This window comes from Grampus griseus (genome assembly GCF_964374135.1).
Source record: "Grampus griseus genome assembly, chromosome: 13".
Taxonomy (NCBI): Eukaryota; Metazoa; Chordata; class Mammalia; order Artiodactyla; family Delphinidae; genus Grampus; species Grampus griseus.
Genome location: NC_139007.1, coordinates 47,165,679 through 47,186,749, shown reverse-complemented (window position 1 = coordinate 47,186,749; position 21,071 = coordinate 47,165,679). Strand labels below are relative to the sequence as shown.

The 21,071-nt window shown below is 37.2% G+C and overlaps 1 protein-coding gene across 1 annotated transcript in view; it reads left to right on the top strand.

Annotated features, from left to right (window-relative positions):
- Nucleotides 1-919: 919 nt before the first annotated feature.
- CEP85L (centrosomal protein 85L) overlaps nucleotides 920-21,071 on the top strand; it is a 154,508-nt gene continuing 134,356 nt past the window's right edge. Inside the window, exon 1 of the mRNA XM_082669082.1 lies at nucleotides 920-1,007. Coding sequence (XP_082525208.1) covers nucleotides 935-1,007 — 73 coding nt within the window. The 5' untranslated portion in view covers nucleotides 920-934. The remainder of the gene's footprint in view (nucleotides 1,008-21,071) is intronic.

The following is a 21,071-nucleotide window of genomic DNA, read 5'->3' as shown; positions in this document are numbered from 1 at the left end:
GTAGATATTTTGGTATCTGTTCTCTCCCCCGACCCCACACCCAGGCATTGAATTTGCGAGTTGAGGAAAATGACTACTTCTCTATCCTCCACAGTGATCTATAAACGATGCTTATGAAATGCATGATGACAACTTTAATCCCAATCTCAAATGAGACTGGGAGTCCCTCAGCCTCTCCCGAGGAAACCTCTTTCATCACTCCCAAATGAGACTGGGAGTCCCTCAGCCCCTCCCGAGGAAACCTCTTTCATCACAAGCAGTCGTGAAGGGAGGGCAGGTCTTCCACGCCCTTTTCTGAGCTATGCCCTGCAGGCCCTGAGGGATTACCCAAGGTGGGGGGGGAGGGGAACCAAAAGACGAGGCCCGGGGCCAAGTTTCCTCCCTCTCCTCATCTCGCAGGGCGCGGGGATGGGGAAGGAGGGATGCCGCTGGTGTGTCCGAGCGACTATTTGCCACCTGCGGAGAAAAGCGGAATAAAGGTACCCACTGGTACCCGTCCGCAGCCCCGCCCGGCGCCGCGCACGCCGTTTGTAAGCGCCCGATGCCCCGCCCCCACCAGGCCCCGCCCCTCCCCGGCTCGGGTTCGGGCTCCCTCAGCGGAGGCGGGGCGGAGAGAAGCCGCAGCTGCAACTTCGCCTGGAGCCTCTGAGGCTGGGCGCAGCCGGGGACCGAGTCGCCGACATCGCAGAGGCGCCGCTTCCCCGGCCCGGGCCTCAACCGAGCCGGCTCGACCATGGCAGCCGCCGCCGCGGCGAATCCGGCCCCTGCGCTCCCCGCCCGTCGCTGATCGGCCGTTAACCAGCCCGCCCGCTGGTCCCCCGCCGGTGCCGCAGCGGCCCAGGCTTCGGACAAGTTTCCGCCGCCGGAGGCGAAGGCAGGGAGGACGGACGTGGGGAGTCGGGCGCCCCCGGCCCACTCGGCGCTCCCGCCCGCGATGTGGGGGCGCTTCCTGGCCCCGGAGGCCGGCGGCCGGGACAGCCCCGGCGGAGCCCGCAGCTTCCCGGCGGGTAAGTAACGGGACAGGCCCCCGACTGGGGTGGGGGTCGCGGCCGACCGCGGCGCCTCGGGACCCCGCCAACGCTCCCCTCCTTCCTCAGGCCTGGTTTCCCCCTGGCCGCCCGCCCCCGACGCCGCTCGCCAGCTCTCCAGCCCGGCTTCTTCCCGGCTGCTGACGCCCGGCCCCGCGGGCTGACTTCTGGCGCCCCGCGTCCCCGGCCCTGTCCGCCCTTCATCGCGGCACACGGGCTCGGCGCGGCTCGGTGTCCGGGCCGCTCCTCCTCGGGCCGCAAACCGGGCGCCCCAACTTACAGCTCGCTTGGGCCTCCTCGGGTTAGGCTTTGTTGTGCGTCCTCCTCCCTTTTTCTCGTGGGGTGTGTGGCCGACGTGGGTAACGGGGCTCACGGAGCCCCGGGCGGGAAGGTCGCTGCGACCGTGCTGCAGCGGCGGCGGCGCGGCGCGCGCCAGGGGGACCGGGATCTGCTGCAGCCGCGTCCACACACCCTACTTTAGGGCGCGTTTTGGGGCGGAAGGAGGCTGCTGGTGATGCCTTGGCTGCAAGTGCCCGCCGAGGGGTCCTGCCCCTCACTGCGACCTGGTCACCGCCCAGCAGCCCTCTCTGGAGGACATGTCCTGCCAAAGCCAGTCGATCTTTGAGCAATAGGGGTGTTAATCCGTTTGCCTGTCCCTGGCCCTTTCAAGGAAAATTGGGGGTTTGCCGCGTTGGGTGTGTGAAGAGAGCTGTTTGTAACGCACAGCCATTTCATGCCTTTTATCACTTAAAAGTTGTGTAGGAGCCGCCAAATTAGGATAAATCGTCCCCTAATTTGTGATATAAAAAATAAGGCTTGGGTTGCCTGTGACAGGTTATCTGACGTTGACGGTTCTTTCACGCACTTTAATCTTAATTGAATTTTGAACCCCCCATGAGAAGATGCAAGTTATATGGATCATTTATCCAGAAAAAACCGCCATATGTACTTACACAAAGATTTTCCTACAACTTTAGATGCTTCTAGGACTCCTGTTAAGTAACCTTCTTACACAAAATGAGCTCTACTTGTGTAAATGACATTTTGGTATACATTTTCAAAGCTGTTTGAGAAACAAAAAAGCAGAAGCATTTGGAAGTGGTTTTTTGTTGTTAGTATTTTTGCTATTTAAAAAATATCAGGCACAAACTCAGATTTCTATTAAAATTTCAAATAATGCAATTCTGTGATAGTTTAGAAATTTGTGATGTGGGGTTTTTTTTAGACATATATAATTTTGTCATCTTTATTTAGGGTGTAATTGACAAATAGAAATTGTATTGATAGATACATTTAATATGTGCAACTTGGTTTTGATATACACCCACACACACACACACACACACATTGTGAAATGATCTCCACACTCAAACTAGTTGACATATCCATCACCTCATAGTTACCGTCTTTTTGTGTCGTGTGTTTGGTGAGAAAACTTTAAGGTCTACCCTCTTAATGCATTTCAAGCATACAATACAGTATTGTTAACTGTAGTAGCATACTGTACGTTAGATCTAGACATAAAAATGTTAAAATCCAGAGTTAGATTTGAAATCATTCTCTTAAATTTGGTCCTGCTGCAACACTTTTAGAAATAATAGAATTGAACGTAGGCATGAGTTTAGTAAAAAAAAATCATATAAGTAGGAAATTATTTTCTCTGAAATGTATACCATTTGTCCTAAGAAGAGGAGACAGCACTTGAGAGGTTTTTGATGCTCACTGGGTGCTTACAAACTCTGCAATCAAAGTAACTTCAGTGAATGAGAAGGTACTTCATTATCCCTAGAGGCTGGAGGGAATGGTTTCAGTTTATCTGTACATGTCAGAAGCCATCTGTAATGTCTTTGTAACCTAACCTCTTAAACTTTATTTGTAATAATAACATGTTTGAAGGCTTAATATTCCCCAAGCATTGTATCCATTTTTCCATTGTTTTCTATGAAGAAGAAAACATCATAGTGCTTAGAAATTTTTAATTAACTGAAGGAAGGACTTTGAGGTTATATTGTACCCTCTAAACCTTTGTTGTGACAAAGAATATAGTGGAAGAAGATACTTTATAAGTACTACCCAGTTTTAATAAATTTGGACAGTATGTCTTTACAACAAATATATTTTATCTAACCTTTGACAGTGATAAACCTTTGGTAAGTCAGGACATGCCTTTCCAATAAAATTTTTTTTTCAGCTATATGCTGAGAATAGATTACTTTTACAAAATAGTGATATAATTATGTTTATTTTCTTCTTGAGCCAAGCAAATCTTCAAAATTTTTTTAGTTTAAAAATTTATACCTTAGATGAAAAACTTGTGTGGTTTCTTTAGCAAATGAGCAGACGGTGAAGGTCAAGATAATGACCTCTGAATTGGTTCATGTAGGCATTTTTTCTTAGAATTTAAAGGGAATTTATATATTTGAAACACTGTCCAGTATTATCTTTTGACTACCTTGAGTGATTTTAGAGCTTCTCTGAAAGCAGAAGGAACCAGTCTTCTGATTGAATTTATCAGCAATCATTTTGGTTTTGATGGCCTGTGTGAAGACAGATATGTAAATTATTTCTGGTATTTAAATGAGTTTGTCTCAGTAAGTGGGTTAATTCTAGGTGTCCTAAAACTGGTTTGTTTATACAGTTATGTAACTAAAGGGAAAACCAAAGGTAATGTAGAACCAGTGTTCTAAAAAATTGGAGAAAACTTTCTTTTTAAGGTAATAGCAGTTAAAACAAGTGGGACTAATTAGCGTGGTTTGGAAAATACTGAACTTTTGACCTTTTCTTTAGGATTTAATTTTGTTTTGGCTTTACCCACAGTTTTTCAGCTTTACAGAGATAATTGTTATAAATGAAAATAAAATGAATATTTTCTTATATGTCCCTACAAAGATCAAACAAAAGGCCCCTCCCCCTCCTTTTTTTTTTCAGTTGGCAAGTGTGGTTAGAAAGCTAATTTTAAATAGAACAAATGTTATGTCTTTTATGCATTTGGTTGAGTGCATTTGAGAAGATCCTGTTATTCAAAATGTATAATAGTTTCAAATTTGGATGAAAGATAGATGTATTTCCCTTAGGTTTTAAAAATCTAGTATGATATGGGGATATTTTGAGTACTTAAGTATACTGAATTTGTTCTTTTTTATAAATCATACTTTCAAAATATTAATACATTTAACCCTAAAACATTTGGAGGTAGGATATGATAGTTTTAAAGTGTGCTGAAGAGAAAATGCTATAGAAAATACTTACATGATCTGAAGAAGTGTCATTTGTTCAGTGCCTCAAGCTTTAAATCTGCCTTTTCCTAGTTGATTCCTGGCCATAAGGTATTTAGTAATGTCATAATGATGGTGGTAGTAACTGGTATGATTATGTCAAATACAAAGTTTTTCTGTGGTTCTGAATTAAATGGACCCAAAAGTACTCTGATAACAATGAAACATAACTCTTCTGCCTAAACTCATTTGGACGTGTTCTTTTATAATAGGCTTTGGGGGATGAGGGGTGAATCTCAACTTTAGTGATGACTTTTGTGAAATGAACCTGATTATTACTGATAGCTTCTTGGCTTGAATGAAGCTGGTAAATTAATCTGAGGCCAGACAGTAAATGGTGAGTTCAGCCTCTGTTGTGAATGTTTCTGTATGTTGAGAACAGAAAGTTTTTACACAGTCTTGAGTTTTCTGACTGGATGAAATGTGTATATTTGTACTCTGAGAAAAAGATGAAGAAATGAAGGCTGTCAGATTTTACTGAGTTATAGCTTAATTAGTTCCTTCAAATTGTATATTAAAAAATGAACAATGTGATCATTTAGATAACTTCTAAAGCTACAATGAAATACTAATTATTGTTACTACTTAAGGATATATATATTTTACACTGGCAAAATAATATTCTACAAAGTGGAATTTATTGTATAAGGTCATTCATTTTAAGAACGGGACTGATCAACATAAAAGAACATCAAATTGCTCTTCATACTAATATTTTACTTGCACTTTCTATTTTTCTTTAATTAAAAAAAATTCATTGTTGTTACCTAGCATAGTGCTTGGCAGGTACATAAGTACTTGGTAAATATGAGTCATTCTTTCAGTAAACATTGTGTGGTAGGCATTGTACTAGGTGCTGGGGATACATCATTGAACAAGAAAGGTAGGGTCCCAGCTCTAAGGGAACTTACATTCTAGTAGGGAGGAAACAGTCTGTAAGTAAACTAACAAGATAACTCAGCTGATGTTAAGTACTGTGAAGAAAAGGGAGCTGGTGAGATGGTGTGGGTAGAGCTGGGTAGAGAAGGCCTCCCTGAGGAGGTAGCATTGCTCTGAGACCTGAATGATGAGGAGCCAGACATGGGGGCAGGACTGTCCAGGCAGAGCGTATAGAAACAGCTCCAAGGTGGAAATGAATTAGGGGAGCTTGAGGAATATCAGAGGTCAGTGAGTCTGGAGCACAGTGAGTAGGGATATGAAGTGAGGGAGGCCTGATGTAAGGCATCGTAAGAATTAGTAAGAATTAGGGGTTCTTTTCTGTGTGAGGGGAAGGCAGCTGTGGGTGGGTAGGGGAGATGACTGTTCATTCTTTCGCTCAGCACACTGAGTGCTACTGTGAGGCAAACCTCGTTCTGTGTTCTGTGTCCTGGGGAGATGAAGTAGATATCCCTGTCCTTGGTGTTTATAGATCACTCCTGGCTGTTTTGTGGGGGAAGAAATTGTGGCGCAGTGGGGGAAAGATTGGCAGTAGGGAAGCCGGTTAATAGGTCATTGCGGTGATTGGGTGAGAGATGATGGCTTGGATCAGAGTGGTAAGATCGGATTGGAGAGAACAGAATGGGTCTGGAATATACTCGAGAAATAAAGCTGACAGGATTTACTGATGGTTTGGGGGTGGTAAATGAAGGAAGGAGGAATCAAAGACGATGTCTTAGTTGGGGCTTCAGTAATTATAATGGATGGCGGTGCCATTTTCTGAGGTGTGGAGGAATGTGAGGAAGATAAGTGGAATTAAGGGTCCTGTTTTAGCCGTGTGGCGTTTGAGATGCATTTTAGAGGTTCAGGTGAGAAGTTGGGTATACAAGTCTGCATCTCAGTGGGGAGATGGGAAGGTGGAGGTAGGGATTTTGAGAGTTAGCTGTGTCTAAATGATGTCTAAACGTGATCACATAGAGTATGGAGAAGGCAGCAGAGGTTACCGTCTTCTGGTCAGATAGAGGAGGAGGAGCCATCCAACGAGACTGAGAAGGAGCAGCCAGTGAAGTAGGAGTGCACCCAGCAGGGTGTGGTGTTCCAGAGGAGAGGAGACTGAGGAAGGAGTCTTCACCACCAGAGCCGCATGCTTCCAAGAGGCCATGTAAGACGAGACAGAAGAGGATGGACCAGTGCCACTGCATACTTCCAGTGAGAGACTTAAAAAGTTAGAACTAGTAGGGATTAAAGACTCTCTAGTCTGCACATTTTATTACATAGAATTGGTACATAAGTTCTCAGTGAGTGTTTGGGTTGCTTTCTTTGCCCTTACCACCTCTCAAGCTAGGGCGACCAACTATCTGGGTTTGCCTGGGACATTCAGTTTTAAAACTAGCGGTGGTGTCTCCTGGGATGCCTTACATTGAACAGTCACTGAGTCTTGACTATAGGATTTTGCCTAGGGCATCTGAACTGGTGTAAGGTTTTAAATTACTTTAAAGATAGTAGATTCAAGATCAGGAACTTTGTTTTATGCCCTCTTTACATAGTAGATGTCTTCATTGCTTTATTGATGCTGTTTTAACACTAAAAGTTCAGAGTTCTGAAGTGAACTCTAGTTTTTAGTTAACCTTCTGAAAGAGAATGGGATGAAAAATTTGGACTACATTTCATGTAAAGTTTAAAGTTTTCTATGAGGTGCTTTCACTGTCTTGTAGAGGCAGATATTGTGTGTTTATTGATCATAATCAATATACATTGCTTTGTCATGACATTACTGAAGCTTTTTCATTAATTCTGAGCATCCCATCTCATTTTAGGAATAATGTACTGAAAAGTTTAACTAGAAGTTAAGTTTTTAAATTAGGGGGTGTTATTTATAAATTTTCTCAAAACTTTATTTTGGAGTGTTTTAAAACTAAAGTTTTGTTTTCATTTTGGCATTTAAATGTATTATGTAAAGCACTTAGGCTCCTAAGTATCAGAAAACAAAAGGCTAATTGAGAAATAATGAGCTTACTGTGTTTTCTTTGGAGGTCAGTGGCTATGTGAATTTTCATTAGGTCTAGCAGCATTAGGTCTTAACAACTTTATTTAGGAATGTTTATTTTTATTGGGGCTTTTATTTCCTCCTGGGCTGATGATCCTTCTTAAGTTTGGACATAATTTGCTACCATGTAGAATATTTTCTCTATTAATTGATATTGTGAAATAGTTATATTCAAAGACAAAGGTAAACCCCTCTGGAATACGACTTGTTATACTCCCTCACATTTGTAGTGGTTTTATTAAAAAAAACCTCTTATTAGTTTTTATCATACCTCATTTTTTTCCAGTTTATAAACAGAAACAAAGGCTTATGAGAGACTAAATTAAATATGTGGCCCTCATTCCAAATAGCTACCAAAATACTCTTTTGAATACAGCATTTCATGTAACCAGAGTATAAGATAGGAATCTTTGGCCTCTCCACATATTGAAATCAACAGGCACATGATTTTTTTCGTAGAAGGAGATGGTCTTACCTTTGTTGGTTGCTACCCTGACGCTCTTGAGTTCCTTGTTTTATATCATGAGTGAATATTACTGGTTTGAATTCATACTTTTTATGTGAAAGGTGAACCACTTATTTATCCATCTGATCATTGTTCTTAATTGAGTTAATTTTAACCTCCACCTGAACCAACCTAGTTTAAAACTCTTCCTTGTTATACTCAAATTGAATGTAAGGACATTTAGAATCACATCTGAAGACTATAGTCTTATACCTTTTGTGGTAATATTTTTTTAAATTATTTTTATTAATTTTAGTAATAATAGTACTAATAAGTAGTTTTAATAGTAATAGTTAATGAACTTCCAGATTTCTTTTTTATATTTAGAAAGCAAAGAATACTAGGTGTTGATTACTTAAAATTCGATTTAAATCCTTAAATGCAAGAAAGCCAATTAACTTAGATTGAGGTAGATTTTTTTCCAGTTTGATTGAGGTGTAATTGATATATAACATTGTATTAGTTTAAGGTGTACAATATAATGACTTGCTGTATGTATATATTGCAAAATGATTACCATAATGAGTTTAGTTAATGTCCATCACCACACACAGTTATGTTTTTTTTTCTTGTGATGAGAACTTTAAAGATTTACTAATTTTAGTAACTTTTAGATATACAGTATAGTATTGTTAACTATAGTCGCCATGCTGTACATTATATCCACAAACTTATTTATCTTATACCTGGAAGTTTGTACTTTTGGACCACCTTCACCTGTTTCAAACCCCCACCCTCCCACCACCTGCCCCCGGAAGCCACAGGTCAGTTCCCTGTCTCTATGAGTTTGTTTGTTTTTAGATTCTACATATAAATGAGATCATACAGTATTTGTCTTTCTCTGGCATATTTCGTTTACTGTAATGCCCTCAAGGTCCATTCATGTTACAACAGGATTTTCTTCTTTTTATGACTGAATAATATTCCATTCTGTACAAATGCATTTTCTTTAGTCATCCATCTGTTGATGGACCCTTAGGTTGTTTCTGTGTTTTGGCTGTTGTAAATAGTGCAACAGTGAACATGGGGGATGCAGGTATCCCTTTGAGATAGTGATTTCATTTCTTTTGGGTATATACCTGGAAGTGGGATTGCTGGATCCTGTGGTAGTTCTATTTTTAGTTTCTTGAGTAACCTCTGTACTGCTTTACGGTGGCTGCACCAATTTACATGCTCACCAGTAGTGTACAAGTTTTCTCTTTTCTCCACATTCTTGCAAACACTTGTTATTTCTTGTCTTTTTAATAATAGCCATTCTAACAGGTATGAGGTGCTATCTCAGTGGTTTTGATTTGCGTTTCACTGCTAATTAGTGATGTGGAGCACCTTTTCATGTACCTGTTGCCGTTTGTATGTCTTCTTTGGAGAAATGTTTTTTCAGTTCCTCTCCCCATTTTTTAATCAGATTGTTCTTTTTCTATTGAGTTGTATCATTTACTTCTACATTTTGGCTATTAACCCCTTATAAGATAGATGACTTGCAAATATTTTCTCCTATTCAGCAGATCGCCTTTTCATTTTGTTGATGGTTTCCTTTGCTGTGCAGAAGTTTTTTAGTTTGATGTAGTGTACTTTTTATTTTTACTTTTTGTTGCCTTTGCTTTTGGTGTCAAATCCAAAAAAATCATTGCCAAGATTGATGTCAAGGAGCTTACCCCTGTATTTTCTTCTAGGAGTTTTACAGTTTCAAGTCTTACATTTTTAACCCATTGAGTTGATTTTCATGTATGGTGTAAGATAAGGTCCAGTTTCATTCTTTTGCATGTGGTTGTCCAGTTTTCTCAGTTCCATTTATTGAAGAGACTATTTCTGGGCCCTTTATTCTGTTCCGTTGATCTATTGTGTCTGTTTTTATGCCTGGCACTTTAAAAAATATCTTTACATATTAATTCATTTAATTATCACAACAGCCCTACAGGATAGATACTATAATTTTTTTTCTCTTCTTACATATGAAGAAACTGAGGCACAGATTGGCTAAGTGACTTACTCAAGATCTCACTGCTTATAAGAGTGGTACAGAACTTGAACCCAGGCAGTCTAGTTTCATAGTCCATATTCTTTTCCACTAAGCTATACTGTTAATTCTATAATTAAAGAAAAGTTAAAACTATTGGAGTCACTTACCCTAGAGATAAACAGTACTGAAATGAAGTAGAAGAGTAGGATGAATAACATAAATATCTCTATATTATGTTTCTTTCACTTTAGCTAGGTATTTTCCAGTGTAGTACAAGATTTTCTGTTTTTGTTTTCCTGATTACTATTAATGTGAGTATTTTTCTTGTGTTTTAATGTTCTGTTTTTTGGTGCCTTTTGACGCTATTGAAAATTGTTTTCCCACATTTATTAGGAATTTTGGCCAACAGCCTTTCAAATCACTTATAATTATTAGTGATTTATTGTTTTGTTTGTTTGTTTTTATCTGCATTGGAAAATATTTACTGATCTTTAAATAGATACTTAAATGCAAACTGGCTCAAGGGATAGTTTAAAATCTCCTGGATTTTAAAACAAACAGACAACAACCAAAAACAAAATGAAACACAAAAACACCCTGTTTTAATCCTTCTAAAACAAAGACTATTTTTAAGATCTAATTATAAAGCTTCCAAAATTTTAATTTTATGCCAGGAACATTTATTGGGTACCCAGTAGTTATAATGACTACATTTATTGAGACCCTGTCTTAACTGTGCAGCTCTGTGCTAGAGACTAAAAATGTTGCCTTTTGGTGAGGAAGAAGTAAGTCATATACATATGGGTTAATATAATTTAGTAAATGCTGTTATGGTATTTTGAGTGATATATTGGGAGAGCACAAAGTAGTAGTTATTTTAATACCACCTGGAGAAATCAGAGAAAACATTTAGAGCAAGTTAATTCTGAATCAGGACTCTTAAAGAAGAGAGAGAAGAGAAATAGCTTGGAGTCAATGAAAGAACCTGATCTGTTTGGAGGCAGTGGTTAGGTATGTGCAGCTACAGAGTGTAGAGGAGCTGATGTGGGAGGGGTAGGATTGTAAACTCTTAGAAAATGAGGTTGCCAGTTGAAGAACTTTGCCAAAGTTAAGGAATTTGAGTTTTAAGCAAAAGAATGACGTAAATATATTTTCTGATAGTAGGGTAGAGGCTGGCTTGGGCAGAGTTACTCCAGCAGGACATCTGTGCAGCAGTTCAGCCAAAAGACATATGATCTGTGACAGTGGGAAGAAGAGGAGAGAACTAATTCAGTGAATACTTCTGAAATGGACTGAAGAGTTTCAGAAATGGATTAGGTGTATGAGTTAAGGAAAAGAGATTTTTGTTGTTGTATTCCCTGCATTTATTTCTTTTTAGCTTGGTTTCTATTGATAGAATTGGGGCAGTTTGAAGGCTACTGTTCTGAACTTTGAGGAGAAGTACTTGTTAACATTTCAGAGATGTTATATTGTGAGATTTGTGTATCTTATGTCAAATAAGGGTAAATATGATTTGATATTTTCTTTTTTTTCTGTTTTATTTTATTAAAAAAGGTTGGTCTCAGTGCACTGAATGGGTGATAACCTGCATTTTAAAAGACACCGTAATTTGTATTCATAGTTTGTATTGTACATTCAGCTTTTTATTTACAACTATAAATCTGCTTTGTCAATGGTGTTGTTTATTTTTTTGGCTTAGCATTGTCATTTTAAAAATTCAATAAGATTAGTTCTTGTAAGTGCAGTTACAATTATGTTAGCATATTGTGGAAGACTTGATGTTGTATGCATTTTTGCTTCCAATTTAGAAAAAAAGCTTCAGAAATAAAATAAAATATAATAGGTTACTTATTCATTTGATGCTAATCTTCCTGTTTTTCCAATGTGAGAAATATTAGTAATTATTAAATAAGTTATCCCTGGGCGTTCAGTATTCTATTTAAAATTATTGAAATTGGTATTAAAAAATGTAATGTATTGCCTTCCAAAGAGAAGTCCCAATGTATGGTGTCTTGGGAATCTTTGCTGTTCTTGCAGAAATGCATCTTTGTTCTAGAGAGAGCGGATTCTACACAGTCATTCAGTTGCTCTAATATGATAGGACCTAGGTAATACTTTATTTCAGAGATCACTGAGCCTTAAAGTTTGTTTTTTTTTACATACCTAGAAATTGAGTAATTCCCTTTTAGTAGTGTAGTCTTATAACTATTGTGTGAGAAAATTTTCCTTGTATCACCTGGTAAACATATTCGTGTCTAATTCTGACTGCTTTGTGATTCTGGATTATGTTGAATAGAGACACGCCATGTCATGCTTCTCAGATTGAATTCATTCAATCTAAATGAAAGATTAGAATGTTATTTCAATCATGACATTTTGTTAATTATCTTCAGTGTTCTAGGCACATAAAATATTTGATCTTTTTAAGAAAGTAGTAGTTATATTTAAAGGTTAAGACAAATGTGAATTCAGGCTAGAGGAGATCACCTTCTAGAGATAATTTCGTCATTTTGGGAAACCTGAATGAACTGCCTATTCCTTTAAAAGGAAAAGTTTAGCATAAATAAGATCATTGTGATACCATCATAAGCAAATTAAAATGTCTTACTGATTTAAAAGAATAAGATGCTGTTCTGAATAGGACATGTTTTCCCCATTGATTGATCGAATGATTTGTCTGATGTGATTGGACTTATATGCTTCCTTCTTCTAGAGTTCTTTTGATGAGGATACCTTCCTAGAAAAAGGACTGCACTGGTCTTTTGTCAAAGTATATGAGTTGCTGTGTTTCCCCGGTAGACTCTCCTACAGCTTTAAAAAGCTTCATAATTTTTTTCTTCTACTGGACTAAATTAATTGTGATATTGAAACAGACTTGTAGCTATCAACCAAAACAAAGAACCAGTCTGTTCTAAGTTCTTTACTTTGAAGAAATTTTTTTCCTTTTAAGTGTATAAATATAATTCATTTTGTGAACATTAATTTGTAGTTTTGAATTTTTAAACATTTAAAAAAAGTTAAGGTAGTTTGATGTTTTAGAATGTACGCATTTTGTTCCAAACTAGGCCAAGTAAGTTGTATACCCATTTCCCAGAAAACATATCTCCAAAGACTTTCATTAATAGTTACTTAGAACAGGTATAGAATAACTAAGAGGTACTTAATAAGTAAATTATTTGGTTTATTAGTGGTGGGGTTTAAGGATTAAAAAAATAAAGCTTATTTTTCTGATTATTAAAGTAATAATACAAAGCATAAAAGTCAAAGAAATTACCAGTAATCTTACCATCTAGGGAAAACCACAGGTAGTATTTTGATGTATTTCTTTCCAGTTGCTTTATGCAGTTTTTTTTGTTTGTTTGAATGTTTACTGTGTGCTGGCTGCAGCACTGAGTAAGATCTGGAACACATGGTCCTTGCCCTCAATGACTATTACTACAGTCTAGAAGGAGGACAGATACAGGTACAGATAACTTCAGTTTGATATGGTGAGTGCTAAGCTAGAAACAGGCAAAAAAAGAGTTCAGAGAATTCCTAGACAATATGAAATCTGAGGTTATTTGTGAACTTCTGATTTATTAAATTTTATGTCATACTTAGATTGACAATATAAACATTTTATACTTTTAGGTCTTCACTATTTTAATGGCCAAAATTGTGTTCCCTTCTCCCTTTTGGTTTATTTGTAACAGTTCCTTATTAGAAATAACGCTTAAGGAACATTCTATAGCCCCATTGTCCCAAATGTTGGATTCTTTTTTTTTAAATTTAGCTTTATTGAGGTATAATTGATAAATAAAATTGTAATGTATTAAAGTGTAAATGTGATGTTTTGATACATATATACATTGAGAAAGGATTCTCATTAGAGTTGGTTAACACATCCATCACCTCACATAATTCCTTTTTTTTTTAGTTGAGAACACTTTAAGTTTTATTCTCTTAGCAAATTTCAAGTATACAAAACTGTTGTTAACTATAGTCATTATATTCTACATTAGATGCTAAGACTTAGCATAATATTCTATTGTGTGTTTTTGTGTGTGTGTGTGTGTGTGTGTGTGTGTGTGTGTGTCTTTGGAAAAATATCTATTCAGGCCCTTTGGCCATAGTTTATTTGGGTGTTTTTTTGCTGTTGAGTTGTTCTTTATATATTTTGTATATTAATCCCTTATTGGATATATGGTTTGCAAATATTTTCTCCCATTCTATAGGTTGCCTTTTCTTTTTTCTTTTATTTCTTTCTTTCCTTTCTTTCTTCCTTCGTTCGTTCGTTCATTCCTTCCTTCCTTTCTTTCTTTCGTTTCTTTTTATGATGATTTTCCTTGCTATTCAAAAGCTTTTTAGTTTGATATAGTACCATTGGTTTATTTTTGCTGTTGGTGTCAAAATCCAAAAAAAAATCATTGCAAGATCAATGTTGAGCATACCTGTATGTTTTCTTCTAGGAGTTTTATGGTTTCAGGTCTTATGTTCAAATGTTTAATCCATTTTGAGTTCATTTTTGTGTATCGTGTAAGATAGGGGAACAGTTTCATTCTTTTGCCTTTGGCTATCCCGTTTTCCTAACACCATTTATCCTTTCCCCTTCGTATATTCTTGGATCCTTGATAGTAAATTAACTCACTGTGTATGCATGGGTTTATTTCTGTGCTCTCTGTTCCATTCCAGTGATCTGTGAGTCTTTATTTAGTGACAATACTGTTTTAATTGCTATAGCTTTATAGTATAGTTTGAAATCAGGATGTTTGATGCTTCCAGCTTTGTTCTTTTTCAGAATTGATTTGGCCATTCAAGGTCTTTTGTGGTTCTATACAAATTTTAGCATTGTTTTTTCTATTTCTGTGAAAAATACCATTGAAATTTTTATAGGGATTGCATTGAATCTGTGGCTTACTTTGGGTAGTATGGACATTTTAACAATATTCTTCCAATTTGTGAGCATGAAATATCTTTCCATTTATTTGTGTCTTCTTCAGTTTCTTTCATCTCAAGGTATTATAGTTTTTGATGTGTGGATATTTTACTTCCTTGGTTTAATTTACTTCTTAGTCTTCTTTTCAATGCAATTGTAAATGGATTGTTTTCTTAATATGTCTTTTCAATAGTTTGTTGTTAGTATATAGAAACATAACTGATTTTTATGTATTGATTTTTGTATTCTGTAACTTTACTGAATTTGCTGATTAGTTCTAACAGTTTTTTGGTGGTTTTCCATATATAGTATGTCATATGCAAATAGAGACAGTTTTACTGCTTCCTTTCCGATTTGGATACCTTTTATTTCTTTTTCTTATCTAATTGCTCTGGCTAGGACTTCCAGTACTTCATTAAGTAAAAGTGGTGAGAGTAGGTATCCTTGTCTTGTTCCTGATCTTGTTCCTCAGCTTTTTCACTGTTGAGTATGATGTTAACTGTGGGCTAGTCATATATGGCCTTTATTGTGTTGAGTTATGTTCCCTCTGTACCCAGTTTGTTGAGAGTTTTATCTTGAAAGGATGTTGAATTTTATCAAATACTTTTCCTACATCTTTTGAGTTTATATGATGTCTATGCTTTATGTTGTTGATGTGGTATATCACATTTATTGATTTGCATATGTTGAACCATTCTTGCATCCCTGGAATGAATCCCATTTGATTATGGTGTATGGTCCTTTTGATGTGCTGTTAAATTAGGTTTGCTAATATTTTGTTGAGGATTTTTGTACCTATGTTATTAGGGATATTAGCCTGTGATTTTCTTGTAGTGTCCTTGTCTGGGTAATGTAGTGTCCAGTATAGGGTAATGATGGCTTCTTAAAAAGAGTTTGGAATTATTCTCTCCCTTTCCATTTTTTAGAAGAGTTTGAGAAGGATTGGTATTAATTCTTTAAATGTTTGGTAGGATTCATTCCCTGGTGAAGCCATTTGGTCCTGGACATATCTTTGTTGAAAGGTTTTTGATTATTGATTCAATATCTGTACTAGTAATTGATCTGTTCAGACTTTCTTTGTCTTCATGATTTAGTCTTGGTAGGTTGTATGTTTCTAGGAATTTATTCATTTCTTCTAGGTTGGCCAATTTGTTGGCTTATGATTGTTCATAGCAGTTTCTTATGATCCTTTGTATTTTTGTGTGAGCAGTTGTAATGTCACCTTTTTTATTTTATTTGAGACTTTTTTTTCCCGTAGTCATTCAGGCTTGTCAGTTTTGTTTATCTTTTCAAAATAGCTTTAGTTTCATTGATCTTTTCAGTTGTCTTTTTAATCTATATTTCATTTATTTCCACTCTGATTCTTCTTATTTCCTTCCTTCTTTAAACTTTTTTTTTTTTTTAGCGTCACCACGCAGCTTGCAGTATCTCAATTCCCTGATCAGAGACTGAACCCGGGCCACGGCAGTGAAAGCCCGGAATCCTAAATTAGTTCCTTCCTTCTACTAAGTTTGGGGTTAGTTTGTTCTTTTTCTAGTTCCTTAAGGTGTAAAGTTAGATTGTTCATTTGAGCTTTCTTAATGTTGGCATTTATCACTACAAACTTCCCTCTTAGAACTGCTTTTGCATTCCGTAAGTTTTGTTATGTTGTGTTTCCATCATTTGTCTCAAGATATTTTTTGATTTCCCTTTTGATTTCTTTTTTGACCCATTGGTGGTTTAGGAGCATGTTGTTTAAGCACCACATATTTGCGAATTTTCTGTTTTCTTCTTTTAATTGATTTATTTCATACCATTGTCATTGGAAAAGATGGCTGGATATGGTGTAAATCTTCTTAAATGTAGTAAGACTTATTTTGTGTCATAAGACATGATCTGTCTTGGAGAATGTTTCATGTGCACTTGAGAAAAGAAATGTGTATTTATATTCTTTTTCTATCTCTATATATCTGTAGGAAGAGATTTATTGTAAAGAATTTGTTCATGTGATTATGGAGGCTGGTAAGACCCAAGGTCTGCTGTGTGAGTCAGCAAGCTGGAGACCCAGGGGAGTCAATGGTTTAGTTTCAAATTGAATTTGAAGGCCTGAGAACCAGGAGAGCTGATGTTGGAGTTTTATTCTGAAGGCTGACAGGCCTGAGACCCAGGAAGAGCTGATGTTTCACTTCCAGTCCAAAGACAGGGAAAAGCCATTGTTCTATTTTGAAGGCCTTTAGGCAGGAAGAATTCTCTCTTTATTGGGGGTGGGTCAACCTTTTGTTCCATTCAGACCTTCAGCTGGTTTGATGAGGCCCATCCACATATGGAGGGCAATCTGCTTTACTCAGTCTACCAATTTAAATATTAATCTCACCTAAAAATAGCCTCACAGAAACGTGCAGAATGTTTGACCCAGTATCTGGCCACCCCATGGTCCAGTTATGTTGACACATAAAATTAATCATCATACTATGTTTGATGTTGTCTAAGAGTTTTGAACCATACAGGGGAATTCCCTGGCAATCAGGTGGTTAGGACTCTGTGCTCTCACTGCCGAGGGCCTGGGTTCAATCCGTGGTTGGGGAACTAAGATCTCACAAGCCACACGGTGTGGCCCAAAAAATAAATAAATAAACCATACAGGTCAACTTGTTATCGAGTTCAAGCTCGTACTGCTCATTGCACAACAGGCTGTTAAATCGAGAGATGAGCTGTCGGGGCAAGGAATAGTGACTTTATTTGGAAAGCCAGCAAACTGAGAAGATGGTGGGCTCATGCATCAAAGAACCATCTTGCCTGAGTTAGAATTCAGGCTTCTTTTATACTAAAAGGGGAGGGAGTAAAGTCAAACATTTCCTGGTTCCGGTCAGCCTCCGGAGGGGATGTGTTAATTTCTTCCTCCCTGTAGTCATTCACAGGTGGGCCTGGTCAGGATGTTTCTCGCGTGAGCTAAACAGAGGTATTTCACCTTAATGCTCACTACCTGGGAGGCAGGTTTCCCAGAGATGGGCCATTATGTATAATTTAAGCTTATAGGAAACATCCCTTTAGTGATTAACTTGTAATAGAATGCAAAAGTTTCTTCCTTATTACAAACTGAGACTGTTTATTCTGGAAAAAGAAATCCAAAAAAGTTGTTGGTGTTGGTAGTCCTCAGATAACTTCAGTAATGCTCCGATGAATTTTCAGATTTAGAGCAGCAGGACTTGCTAGTATGTGCTCTAGGATGAACTAGAATATCTTCTGAATAAAGGAATGAATTAACATGCTGGCTGAAGTTACTCATTTTGAGTCAGCTGGATTTTAGAGAATATTTATCTATTAGAATAAATTTTTACTCTCGATCAGGGGTCTGCAAACTAGGGCCCATGGATCAAATCTAGCTTGTCATCCGTTTTTATAAATAAAGTTTTATTGCAACACAGTCATACCCATTCTGTTGTCTACTGCTGCCTTTACCACAATGGTGACAGAGTTGGATAGTTTTGATAGAAATCAAATGGCTTGCAAAGGTGAAAATACTTACTGTCTGACCTTCAGAAAACTTCAGAAAAAGTTTTGTTGAGCCATTCTTCCTGGTAATAGTTAATGATTTAAGACTAATTATTGAAAATCTTCCTAGCTTCTGGTAATAACACCATATCATTATCAGTGTTTTTTTCTTTCTTTCTTCTTTTACCACCCCGTTACTGGTGTGTATGTGTGTGTGGGGGGGCTGGGGGGGTGGGGGGGATTATATCTTTTTATCTACAAATGGTTTCCTTGGGCCAAGATTTGTTAACAATAAATGGGGTGGAGGTGTTGTGGCCTAAACATGTAATACTACTTTATACTGCTCAAGATGGTTATATTGTCTAAAAGCAAGAGTTTTTACTTTATTTCAGTAGTTTTATGCAGTTTTTGTAAAATTGTTAACCAGGAATCTGTTGAATTTACATATCTTGCTCTATAGCTGGTTCCTTTCAGAATCAAATGTTGATGTAATCTGCAAATCAATATAAGTAATTTTCAGTATTTTTCCCCGGAAGATGATAGTGTATAATCATCATCATCATCGTCGCCATCATCCCTAGTGATAGAGTAAATATTCTGTAATGTATTTGTTCCTTTAGTAAAACATTGTAGTCAATGTTGACATTTAGACGTAGAGCTCCCTGAAAGCTCCTTTTTCCATATATGTAAATGTACAATCTCTTCCCTAACCATGGAATCATACTATATATGTAGTGATATAAATGCTTTGCTCCCACACATACTTAATATTTTGAATGTCACTACATGTTAAAAAAAAAAGGTCAGTAAAATTATTTTTAGCACTTGAAGATTATCAACTAACTTACATATTTTGTTTCTAGGCATTTATTTTTATTATTAAAGTACTGTCCTTGTGCTTATATATTTTTATACTTCTCTATTACTTCTTTATAAAAATTCCTAGTAGGAGGTCTTATGTTGAAATTTAGGTACATGTTGAAATTTAGATACCTGTTTCCAGATGCCCTAATTTAGAAAGGTTCTATCAGTTTATATACCTACAAAAGTATGTGAACTTTCCCTGCACTTTGTTTGACATTGGTATTTCAAATATTTGCCAGTGGTATTTAATGTTATAGATAATTTAAAAATCTAAAAATAAAAACATTGTTGTCTTTTTCATTTCTCTCATTATTAGTAAGGTTGGACATCTTTTCATATCTTTATTTGCCATTTCCATGTACTACCAGCCTATTTATGTTGTTTTCTGAGTATTCCTTAAAAAATTTCTCCAGTTAATAGGTTTGCACTTGGGAGAGAAAGTAGTGGGCTGGTTGCCCTTTTTGATAATGGTTTAGATAGGACTTTGAGTTGATTTAAAGGAATATTACCTGAGGAGCTGTTTAAAGAAAATATCTTTGGTGCAGATTATAGACAAATCAGAGTTAGAGCAGATCTGGTGACAGGATGCCTTCACCTGGTGCTTTAATGTGTGAGTGCTTAGATGAATTAAGATAAGTCCCATTCTGAGATAGGTCTAGAATCTACAAAGTTTTAGGTGGTTGTTCTAGACCTCAAAGCTGGTAGAAGTGTTTCTTTGGCCACTATTTTTTAAGCTTGAGTTAATTTAAATGTATATGACTTTTAAGGCTGCTTGTATACTTCATAGATAGATCTATAAAACTCAAACTTAATTTATAAATTATATTATAAATAGAAATGAAAGATAATAATAATTTGGCATAATGTTTTATTAGAACTAGAACTTTAATGTTGGGGTTAATATGGTAGAAAATAGCTTCAGGTCTGGTTTTATTATTTTTTTAAAACAATTTAATATTTATTTATTTATTTGGTTGCACCAGGTCTTAGTTGTGGCAGGCGGGCTCCTTAGTTGTGGCATGCTAACTCTTAGTTACAGCATGCATGTGGCATCTCGTTCCTTGACCAGGGATCAAACCCCGGCCCCCAGCTTTGGGAGCGTGGAATCTTAAGCACTGCACCACCAGGGAAGTCCCTGGTTTTATTATTAATCTCTTTATATATTTTGATATTAATAAAGAGAATGACTGTTCCTAAGTGTGGTAAAAATGATGTAATTACTTTTGTGGATGTGTTTGTCATTTTGTGATTCTTATGTTTATTAAACTGCTAGAAAGCTCTCCTTGCATGCCAATTTCAGTAGCGTGTAACGTGATAATTCTGTAATGGTGTTTTGTTTCACATCATGATGTTAAGTGGCCAGTCATTTCTGCTTTACTTAGAAGCAACTGCAATTGCAAACATAAAACCCAAATGGGAGTATTATAATTATGTGAAAATATCTGCTTTAAGGTAGCTATTCACATCATCTATAATATGCTTATTAATTTTCAAGGGTATAATTGAATTGAAGGCTCAAAATTCTTGTACAGAGCTTGTTAACTCCCACAAATAAGTCTACAGGCTTCAATTTTAGAGCCACTGTGTTAACCGTTGATAAAAACATGTGCTACTATAGCTTTGTATAAAATTCAAGATTTAAAATTGCTTGTCCTTTATTTCTGCACCTAATTTTTATGAACTTGTAATTAATAGTTCACAGAGTGGCATTGGTCCCTGGGTATGTGTGTATATATATATATATATATATTTTTTTTTTTTTTTTTTTTTTTTTGAGGTACGTGGGCTTCTCACTGTTGTGGCCTCTCCCGTTGTGGAGCACAGGCTCCGGACGCACAGGCTCAGCAGCCATGGCTCACGGGCCCAGCCGCTCCGCGGCATGTGGGATCTTCCCGGCCTGGGGCACGAACCTGTGTCCCCTGCATCAGCAGGTGGACTCTAAACCACTGCGCCACCAGGGAAGCCCCATGGGTATATTTCGAGTGGCATTGTAGACAGTAAAAGAATGAAGTGAGCAAAAACATAAAATGATGGATAAATCAGAAAAAGACAAATGGAAGTGAAGTAAAAATGGACAACGTAAGTGAAAAT